The 12,029-nt window shown below is 34.8% G+C and overlaps 1 protein-coding gene across 1 annotated transcript in view; it reads left to right on the forward strand.

Annotated features, from left to right (window-relative positions):
- NCAM2 (neural cell adhesion molecule 2) overlaps positions 1–12,029 on the forward strand; it is a 480,413-nt gene that overhangs the window by 294,994 nt on the left and 173,390 nt on the right. Inside the window, exon 8 of the mRNA XM_046648333.1 lies at positions 10,541–10,658. Within this exon, the coding sequence (XP_046504289.1) occupies positions 10,541–10,658 (118 nt within the window). The remainder of the gene's footprint in view (positions 1–10,540; positions 10,659–12,029) is intronic.

The following is a 12,029-nucleotide window of genomic DNA, read 5'->3' on the forward strand; positions in this document are numbered from 1 at the left end:
ACTATTGTATTTACCCAGACATCTACCATTTCTCTTGCTCTTTCTTCCTCCCTGCACTTGATCTTTCCTCTGATATAATTTCTATTTCATCTGAATTTGTCTTTTTTGTCTGAAGAGGCTTCTTTAGCAATTCTTTTAGATGAGGTCTTCTGGCAGAAATTTTATTAATTGTCACTTTTCTGAGAATGATAATGTCTTTACCTTCATTTCTGAAAGATATTTTGACAGATCTGTCTTTTTGAGTCTTTAAAAATACTGTTTCTCCTCCTTTTGACTTCCATGGTTTCTGATAAGAAACTCACAAGTATTTGAATTTTTGTTTTCCTATAAGTAACATATCTTTTGTGTTTGTGTATCTTTAGTTTTTAACGGTATGATCATGATGTGTTTAAACATGAACTTCTTTGGGTTTATTTTCTTTAGGGTTCAAGAAGACAGCTGGTTTTGAATCTATAGTTCTATGTCTTTTACCAATTTGAGAAGTTTTCAGATGTTGCTTCTGTAGATACATATACATATGCAAATATATATATATGTGTATACATTTTTATATGATGCTCTTTCTTCTTTCCTTCTTAGATTTGTTGACATTTGATATTATTTTATGGGTTCTTGAAGCTCTGTTCATTTTTTTTTCTTTACTATTTTTCTTCTGTTTTAAAGATTAGATAATTTCTATGGTCATTCTTCAAGTTCAGAAACTCTTTTCCCTGTCATATCCATTCAGCACATTGATGAATATTTTTGTTATTGTAAATTTACTTCTAATATTCATTCATTTATTTTAATGCATTGTGTGTTTTGTTAGAGATTGTCCGTATTTTCATTTATTTTAGCATGGTTCACCCCTTGCTCTTTGGAAAATGTTTTAAATAGTTGTTTTGAAACAGTCTTTAGATAATACAACATGTGTCAACATGTCATTGACATTTCCCATTAACAGGAGATTTTCCTAGTTCTTCATAGCCCAAATATTTTTACACTATATCCACAAATTTGAATATTATATTATGGGACTCTGGGTTTTATTTCAGTCTTATGGGGAATGTTGATATTTATATTTTCACAGGCAATCAATTTGTTTAAATTCAAGCCACATATTGTGACCAGCCTTTTGTGGTTTGTGGGTTCAAAATCAGTCCCATTTTCAAAATCTTTGCAGTGTTTTTCAGATCAGTCTTGCCTCTGTACCAATGGCAATTCCAGGATCTGTGTGGTGGTCTGTCTCTTAGTTCGGTTCTAAAAGTCTTGGTAGTGTTTAAGATCAGATCCACACATACACAGCTCAGGGCTGAGCTCAAGATTTCATAAATAACTTGATGTGGTTGCTTTTCCAAGCCTTCCAATTCTACGATCTCTCCCATACTTTTCTATGTCTTGCATCTCTAGTTTTCAGTCCTCTGGCCAGAAATCTGGGGTTTTATTTATCCCCTCATTGCCACAAATGTGCCCTCATTCAGGACCAACGAGCCAGAGGAAAGAGAAGGTGGAAACCAATGGGAGTTTGCTTTGTCCTCTTGGGACAACAACTCTTGTAACTGAAGAGGAAGAATCCCCTCTCTCAGAGACTGGGGCCTTGTAGGCCCCTGCCTGCTGCCACTGTCACTGCCAGGAGATCTCTGTCCTGCTCCCTGTGTTACAAACCATGTTCATTTTGCCCATCGCACAGAAAGTCAATCACTGAAATAACGAGGGTGCAACAGAGAAAGGGTTTTAATCTTACAAGGCAGCCAAGCAAGGAGGTGGGAGAATGAGTCTCAAGTCACCTCCCCAAAAATGGAGACTTACGGATATTTATGGGGTAGGGGGACAAGGTGATCTGACTTATGGGGATAGATGATTGGAGGTGAGGAAAGGTAAAGTGATTGATGATCTGCGCAAGCATAGTCAGACTCCCTGTCTCTTCATGGGACACATGTTCACAAAACGGTGGTGTTAACATGATCTGTGGGTGGAGTTTTCAGCCTCTTGATGTCAAAAAGTTCACTTATTGGTCACCTGCACAGGCCCAGCTGGTGGGTTAGTGGTCTTGACTGGCCTGAACTGGATGAGGGTCGACTCCGAATTTCTGAAGAAAACTCAAACATCCATTACCATGGTGACCCAGGTGCCGGGGAGGTGTTATCTATAGGAACCTAGTGGGAGTCAGATAATATATTGCCTAAGCAGCACAGCTAACATTGGGTGGGCAAACAACTAAGAGCTACAACTAAAAACTTTAGTAAAACTTTAGTCACTAGCTACCTAATCATTAGTGGCTAACTATTCACCGGTTTCACCTGAGCCTGAACTGGAGAGATTCTCTGGACCTCTCAGGCCAGGTTGATTTCCATTTCCTTTTTTTTTTTTTTTTGAGGTCACATTGGTTTATAAGATTATATAAGTTTCAGACGTATGTCAGTATTTCAACTTCTGTGTAGACTGCATCGTGTTCACTGCCAAAAGTCTAGTTGCCATTCCTCATCATACACATGTGCCTTTTTACCGCTTTCACCCTCCTCCCACCTCACTTCCCTCAGTAACCACAAATCTGTTCCCTATATCTGTGTTTGTCTTTTTGTCTGTTTATCTTTCACATATGAGTGAAATCATATGGTTGTTGTCTTTCTCCATCTGACTTATTGGATGGATAAAGAAGATATGATATATATGTATACACACAATGGAATACTACTCAGCCAGAGGAAAAGATGGAATCTTGCCACTTACAGCAACATGGATGGTCCTTGAGAGTATTATGTTAACCCACTTCCGGGTTTTGGGGTGATTTCAGTTCAAGCCAAAGGGTTCTGAAGGAAAAAAATGATTGTCTCATAGATTTTCTTGTAGCATTTCGAATTCTGATATTTTTCTAATAGCAATACGTCTGCTATTATTTACATTTCTGAGTCCTCAAACAGATTATCCAGACATTCTGTCCAAGTGCTACAGACAAATTAAGTGACAGAGACAGGATGCAGTATGGTTGCTCCAATTTACGTAGAACTGGAACTTTGCAATATTATTTTTAAACTTATTGACATGTATATGATCAAGGTTTTTTTCCTTTTTTTAATTTGAAGGAATTAATAAAGATATTAACTGAAATGATTTACAGCAGTTCACTTCTGATTGATACTCCATTTATCACTCCAGCTGGACTAAACATTTGGCTCATGTTTTAGAATAAGCTTAGGCTAATTATTGACTTCTGACAGTGGTGTATTTAAGAACATACATATCTAACATAGCTAATAGGGCAAAATTAAAGGACCTATAGGGAAAAAAGGAAAAGAGGCTGCAACTCTTCTTTCTTTCTGGGAATCTATCACAGATGGAAATTATGTTGGTCCTACAAAATTTGTGCTTTTAAAAATCATGTAATAATAGCTTCCCCCAAATTATGAGCTATATGATCATTTGATGATTTGTTCTGATATCCATTCAGATATTATAGTAAACTGATCAGTTTTTAATACCAAGATTACCCTTTCTCCACAATATCTCCATCATCATCCAAGTTCGCCTGCATTCCTGTTGCGTAAATGAGCCAAAGAAGGGCCTCTGTATGTTGGTCCTTATGTTTTCTTCTTCCCAGCAGGCTGGAACCATTATCTCAAAACCTCACTCATGCCAGGTTCAAAATTTTACACATCCAATTGTTTTAAATATAGCCCGTGATCATGGTATTGTGAAAACAACAATAATCATGTAGAGACAGAGATTGGAGTAGTGGTTACCAGAGGGAAAGAGGGGAGGGAGGATGGCAAAAGGGGTTATTAGGCACATGCGTATGGTGATGGATTGTAACTAGTCTTTGGATGGTGAACATGATGTATTCTACACAGAAATCAAAATATAATGACATACACTTGAAATTTATATAGCGTTATAAACCTATGTTACTACAATAATAAAAATAAAAAATACGTATAGCCCAAATAAGCTTATTTTTAACCATTTGGAATGAGCCTGCTTTGCATACCCTGCAAAACTGCACCCACCTTCTGCCAGCCATAGATAAAACAAACTCTGGGTCCTTGCAAGACCCCAAGCCACTGCTCCTTTGGAGTTCTCCAACTGCGAGAGGCCGTGCTGTGTTTCTGAGTGACATCATCCAGACACATAAGCCCCCCGCTCCAATCGCCCTCTCTCCCAGGAGTTCCTTGGCACTCCTCCCCTTCTGGATGGTGGCCCCTTGCACACTGTCTCTGAAAGGTCTCCTGCATGAAGATCAGCCTCTTGTGCAACCCACGCACCATCCCAATCATGCCTGCTCTGTACTGCTGCCACCTTGTTGTCAAGTCTTTCCTCCATCCATCCTGAAACCTCCAGCTCACCACATTCCCAACAGATTCATTCCTCCAGAATTCCTCAAATGAGATCAATACTAACTCTCCTGGAATGTGTTCTGAAACCCATACATTTAGATTACTTTTAAACATATGGTATGGCTTTTATTTAAAATTATCATTTTAGGGGCAGTTTTGTTAGACTTCTCTTTAAATGCTAATTCTGGTACCAAATTGTGTTCTACCTCATTTTGTACCCAAGGTGATCGCAAAACTTTTTGCTTTAGGAACTTTTTACACTTGTAAAGTTATTGAGGATCCCCCAAAGTTTGGTTTATGTGGGTCATACCTACTTATATAGATCATATTAGATGTTGAAACAGAGAAGTTTTGAAAATATTTGGTTAATTCATTTAAACTTTAAAATGTTAATTTACTAATTTGTCAAAAATAATAAGAATGCTAATCTAAGTATCATATTTATGAAAAATAACTACATTTTGAAAACAGAGTGAAAGAGTGGCTTCTTCTTTATATACGTTTTTGTAAGTTTCTCTAATGTGCCTTCACAGAAGACAGGCAGATTCTCATTCAATCTTTTGTGATGTATTTTTGAATCTGAGAAAATCCATCCTCACAGATATGTGGTTGGAAAGGGAAGGCTTCATAGACCCCTGAAGGGGTGTCGGGGATCTCTGGGGCCCTTGAAACACACGTGGAAGACCTCTGCTATAGAAAATTGTTAATCATAGAATGTACTCTGAAAAAGCATAAAAATGTCCATGCTTAATGGTGAAATTATCACTCAAGATATCTAAAAATTTCAGACATTTTTTCTGAACTGAAGAATATTCTATATTAACTTTGATCTTTCATTTAATTATCACCTCTTACTATGGAAACAAAAAGGAAGTCAAAGTAGTGTTTTCCATACTTCCAACTGTAATTTTTCACTTGGCTTTTCTTTAATAAGTATTTCATATTTGAGTTGGAATGATTATAAATATTTAGCTATGAATTAGCTCTAGGAAATTATATGAAGATTATTTACTTCAATTTTATTGTTTTTTTTGTTCATGTATGTTTCTGATTATAAATATAATCCATAGTTGGATTAGAAAATTGCATAATGACCACTGAGAGCAATTTGAAATTGATTGTAGTAGATAATGATTACAATAGATAAATATTTGGACATCCACAGTTGACTTAATACATACCCAATAGTTTATCCACAGAGTACAGGACTGTGCCAGTTGAACAGGAGTAAGGAATTTCTCTACATAGTAACATGAATATATCCTTTACATGTATTGTTAATTTGAGAAAAGAAGAATGGTACAGAAAAGGGTATATTTTGTAAAAGGAAAAAGGAAATATAAAAATGTATTTGCCTAGAGAAATACAAGTAATTAATAAAGTGGTTAATGAGAAAAGGTAAGGACAAGAATTATGTATCTATCTTCTTATTTCATTTTATTTTTCAACCTGTGAATATGATCTGTTTTAAAAAGTCAATTTAACAGAATATAAAAATCAGATTTATTTGGCAAAAACTTGGAAAATACTGAAAAGCATAATGATGATAAAGCAACAAAGCTTCAATTTACATTTTCTCCTTGCTTTTATGCTTCTTGTCCACCGAAGGGGATATTTATTTGCTTAAATATCTGACATCTTTCATATTAGGATTCACTAAGAATGGAATTTGAGATGCCAGTGAAAACTTTTCTCTTGAATTTTTTTTTAAAGCAACATAATGGGCCAATTTGATCCTCACTATCTTGCAATGATGGTATCAGATAAAACTCTTACTGTTTTTTCAGACAAGTTTGATTTAAAACACAGCGCTTAACAAATAATTGTAATTATGCTCCTACTTTACTGTATTCACAAATTAGGAAGAAGTGTGTGGAAGATGCTTGCCAAGAAGTTACCGGTTCTCAGTCAAGTACATAAAAATATATTGATTAACTTCTGTAGCAAGACAGGAATATTAAGTATGCTGACACTCAAGACTGGAAATGATGAACTATGTTTATTTGAAAAGAACTGACTGTGCATTTGGTTTACTTTAACCTACAGCTAGATTTTCTTTCAAAGTGAAATATGCAATTAATTAACTTTTATTTATTTCAATCATTTGATATTTTGTATTTGTTGAATTTTGTGTTTTGAGTTCCAAAAAAATTTATTCTTATTAAATAGCACTTAAATTGATCATCGTAAATGTGAAATGAAGGATTATTGCCAGTAACCAAAACCAATATTAATGAAAATTGAGAAGTGTTAGATGATATAATAGCCTAGAAGGAAATAGTGAAGAGCAAAACAAACAATGGAAAAAACTAGAGAAAAACACAATGCACAAGTACATCATTGATACCTAATATGACCCCTGAAAAGTAACAAATGATCAAAATCATGATGAGAATGCCTTGTACATAATTTAAGTATCTCATTGCATAGGAAGAGTCTACATAATATTAAAATACCAATCATTTTTTACTACATAATGTTATAAGCAGTTAAGTATAGAAAACTTGCTGGAGGTAAGTTGCAAAATGAAGATACTCGCTTCTTTATGAAGGAGGAATCTTACAATTAAACTGAAAAAATTGCAGTTTTCTACATGAAACAGTTTAGAAATGTGGTTTACCAATTGTTACATTCTTTCTCTGTTCAGTGTTTATATGCAATGGAGAGAACCATGTGTTAATGAAGTCATGGAAAGAAACAAAATTATTTTTCGTATACACTCAGAATAACAATATAAAACTAAAAGGTGCTTTAGTGTTAACCTGGCCATTATTCTCTTGGCCAAGGACTCAGATAGTTTATGTGACTTTCTTTTTTTTGAATTTTTATTGTGGTATAATACACGTAAGAAACAATTTACCATCTTAATTTTAAGTGTTCAGCTAGGTGATATTAAATACAGTCATAATGTTGTGCAACATTCACCACCAGCCATAACTCCATAACTCTTCTCATCTTGCAAAATGGAAACTCTATACTCATTTAACAGTAACTGCTTATTCCCCTCTCCCCTCAGCCCTTAGCAGTCACCATTCACTTTCTGTTTCTATAATTTTGACTACTCTAACTATGTAATAAGTGGAATCGTAGAATTATTTGTCTTTTTGTAACTGGTTTATTTCAGTTAGCATTGTGTTCCTCAAGGTTCATCCAAGTTGTAGCATATGTCAGAATTTCCTTTCTTTTTCAGGCTGAATAATATTCCATTTTATGCATACACCACCTTTTGCTTATTTCTTCATTTATCGAAGGACATATGGGTTGCTTCCACTTTTTAGATATTGTGAATAATGCTACTATGGACATGGATGTTCAGAGCTCTTTGAGACCTTGTTTGCAACTTACCTTTCATACCTTCCTCTGGAAGCTGCAAGCCTTCAGTAGGCTCCAGAGATCTGAGATCGTTGCATCAGACAGATTCCGCCAGTGTACCTGTTGTCTAGGTGGAGAGACAGATGCCTGGTGCTTTCTACTCTGCCGTCTTCCCCAAATCCACCTTTGTGTTAATTTGTAAGGATCACACAGCCATAAAAGTAAAAACAAGGAAAGATAAACAAGACAGGACTGTGCATCTTAAGTTTAGCAGTCCTCTCCCGGATAAAGGATCTACATGTGAATTTATTTGATGATATATATTTAGACCAGATCTGAATAATCAATGAATTCCAGAAGAGTAGCTTTCCTGACAATGGTAGAGGGGGGTTTATCATCCTTATCCTGAATAAAGTTGGAGGGTTATTGGTGCTGCTTAATCTGAACCACATGAGTATTCTGTGGTTAGTACCATATTCTTCATCTTTGAGAAATCTTTGCGGGGAAGGGAGTGGAGGAAGACTGTGAGACACAGAAGACATGTGGAATGCTGGATCCCATTGCTGATGAAAGGGAATTAAGCTGTCAAATTAGTGGTATCTTTTGTACCTAATATGCCAGTGAGGAAATTATAATGTGAAGGTGGACCAAAGCCTCCATGTAAGTGAGAGTTGTACAGTTATTTTCCACACACCCTCGTGTTTCTTAAAGCTAAAGAATGAAAACAGAGAGCCAGCTCCAATGGCCTAGTGATTAAAGTTCAGTGCTCTCACTGCTTCAGCGGCCCAGGTTCATTTCCTGGTCATGGAACAACACCACCCATCTGCCGGTTGCCATGCTGTGGTGGTGGCTCAATAGAACTAGAAGGATTTACAATCAGGATACACAGCCATGCACTGGGGCTTTGGGGAGGGGGAAAAGAAACAAGCAGGAAGAATAACAACAGATGTTAGCTCAGGGAAGAGCTTTCCCTTCTTAAAAAAAAAGAATGAAAGCAGAAACTTACCAGAAAGCATCAACTACTTAACATATGCAGAATATAAATCTTTGTAGAGTTATTAAAACTGGATGTTTCAGATACAATCAAATATGAAAATAAGTATTTTTAAAAAGTTAGAATAGATGCAGGTCTTAAGACAGAAAAGAAATCTGGATGAAATATAATTGAGATCCCTTTTAAAACTATTTAATCCAACTCAAAAGCTAATTAGAAGCAATGAGGTAATAAAAATGCTCTACAGTCTAAAACTCTAGCTAACGAATGCTCTGAACATCTTGCCATCTGAACTAGAGAACACCTCTGCAGATTTTGATGCTATTATTCTTCAGAATAGTTCTGGAATTGCTCTACAAAGTATTAAATATGCAATATTAATATTGTTCTGCTAATCTATACTTTAAATATGAATACATATTTCATTGAGCCACTGTATCATAAAACATAAGGATTTTTGGCAAGTCTTAGAGATCCTCTAGCATACTGAGTTCACTTTGTAGAAAAGAAAATTACAATAAAGAAAAAATAACTTGTTTAGGTCAGTAATAGGACAAGGACTCGAGCCAGCGGTGCTCCATTTGGAAATGTTTCTCTTTACACAAAAACTTTACTAGAGGGAGAATTTTTATTAAAGAATTCATTTTCATTATTATTCTATATTGGATTAAAAATCTTTATTGCTGTAATAAAAAATAGTCGTAGCATTCTTGCAACTACATTTGCAAAAGAAAAGTAATACATTTTGATTAAAATGTTATTTTCCATAATTATAAAAGAAAACAGGATACAGAAAGTCAAATTTCAGTATACTTAAAATGCCATGTTAATAGTCGAAACAAAAGTCCATCTTGTAATATTAGTAATTATTATGTTACTTTAGAGACAGCATGTCAGATAAGGCCCTTTGTGTCTAAATTCATAAAGGCAGAAGCTTGATTTATTGTGCTTAATTACTAACATACAGATCAGTTCCTATCCCCATGGTCAACGGTGATAACGTCGCTTCAGTCCTGACCTGAATGTTACTGTAGAGATATTTAATTATAGTCACACTCCTCAATCCCTGTCTGGTCATGTTGTTTTGAATATGTAAAAAAATACATCTATTAATATAATTAATTTTAGAAATACCATTTTGTCCTATTTAATTGAAAATCATAAAAGTGTGCATTAAATCAAAATTTATGCTGTACTTTGAAATTTGGCTTCTGTTATGGATGTTATTGATTTGTTTATTGCAAACAGTGCATTTCAGGAACAGTTTCAACATGTCCGAAGTGTGCGGCAGATACAGTTTTTGCAGTGTAATTAGTTAGGAAATTGGGGAAGCCTAATTTTAAAATTAAATTGTTCTTGAAAATCTATTTCATACTCAGTGTGGCTTGAGCGGTTTCTCTTCATAAAATGTTCTATAGTGTTTGAAGAAATTAAGTGCAGTTAATCAGAAAGAACATTATGGTTTGACACCTAATTTGAAAGCCCTGTCTTGAAGCAGTAAATGATTGCTTATAGAATTACACATACTGATGAGAACCCAAATAGGAAGTCTATTTCTGCTCTAAGTAGATCTCAGTATTGATGGAAGTCAGGGTGGTATTGTCTGTCTTTTTGTGAGAAATATTTCATAAAAGTGAACATATTTTGCTAAAACGTCTAGTTTCTTGTTTAGTCTAGTTTGATAGATTAAAAATAGTAAAATAGCATTACAGTGAATTATCTAATTATTGTACATTAGAAGGCAGCTCAGTGATTTTAAAGTCATTTTATTATGCAACCAGATCAGTCCTATGGACGTAAGTACAGAGTTGAACTATCAAGTTTTAAAGCTTACCGTTAATAAAAAAGCAGTGTTACAAAAGTCCCAGTGGTGTTGATGAAATATTTTTCAAATCTATTTAATCTATGTTCATCTCTCTGTCAGTGCCTCCTGCCATCACGATGTCTCAGAAATCCTTTAATGCCACAGCAGAGAGAGGAGAAGAGATGACATTATCCTGCAGGGCTTCTGGCTCTCCTGAGCCCACGATCTCCTGGTACAGGTAGGATATGCACCCACATCCCTCTGGCTTGTGTCCATAATCGAGCTTATGGAAAAATATTTATGATCTTATCATTTTTGTCAAAAAGAAAAGTGTTGTTTTTGAATTTCATTAAAAAGTTATGATGCCTTTATTTTCAGTTAAGTTGCTTAGATTAAATTGTTAAAGGGATCAACAGAGTGATTTAACCTAAGTCAAAGCCTTATCAATAGTCCTGGTCATTCTGTTTATGAGGTATGTTTCTGGCCAGAAGGGGCCCAGAAGGCCTGTGACTGATTCAACCTTTTGTTGTTACTACTAGAGAGTATCTAGAAATAAGAATCCTAGTATTGATGGCATCATTATTATATGTGTACAAAATCATATTCATTGGAATATAATTATATGTTTTGTATACCATATTATTATAGAAAAAAGCTAATTATACTGAGTTAAATTTCTATAAATTTAATGTCATTTAAAAAAAGCTTACTTCATCAAATGAATAAACTGTCTATTGTAAATCTATTACTTGACAGTTCATTTTTATACATTTTTTGAATTTTTAAATGTTATTTGATTTCCATTGCCATCAAACAGATCAAAATATTCCATTCTTTTAGATTGTGGCTCAAACTGTTAAAAGGGAGATCATGAATGTTTAAAAATGGACAATCTTGCAAACATATATTTGTCATTAATTCAAGTTGCTACAAATATTTACGCAATCACTTCTACACTTCATAAACCATATAGTATAAGAATAATCACAACAAAATAGTTGCTAAAAATATACTCAAGTTGGCAAAACCGTCCATAGTAAGGATTAGGCTTTTTAAAAAACTATTTGAAGGAGAATATTTGAAACTCAAAACTTTTTTTCATGACTTCCTGAGCATTTACTGATATTATTTTCAGGTTTCAAATCTTTATCCATTTATTTATTTATTATTTATTTATTTATTTATTTTTTGGTGAGGAAGATTGGCCCTGAGCTAACATCTGTTGCCAATCTTCCTCTTTTTTTTCCCTCCCCAAAGCCCCAGCACATAGTTGCATATCCTAGTTTTAAGGCATTCTAGTTCTTCTATGTGGGATGCTTCCACAGCGTGGCTTGGTGAGTGGTGTGTAGGTCTGTGCCCAGGATCCGAACCAGCGAACCCCCGGCTGCCAAAGCATAGCAAGTAGACTTAACCACTCGGCCACTGGACCAGACTCTTTTTATCCATTTAATATAGCAGGTAGCAATAAATAAGATGTTTCTTCAAACAAAGGTTTTCAGATGTTCTTTGCAAACATTAATTCCTTTGTGACACATTGTTGGTATTTTTAAAGAGATTATACAGCAAGAATTAACATATTCACTCCAGATAATTATCATGTATCTCAGAG

Source organism: Equus quagga, chromosome 21 (genome assembly GCF_021613505.1).
Source record: "Equus quagga isolate Etosha38 chromosome 21, UCLA_HA_Equagga_1.0, whole genome shotgun sequence".
Taxonomy (NCBI): Eukaryota; Metazoa; Chordata; class Mammalia; order Perissodactyla; family Equidae; genus Equus; species Equus quagga.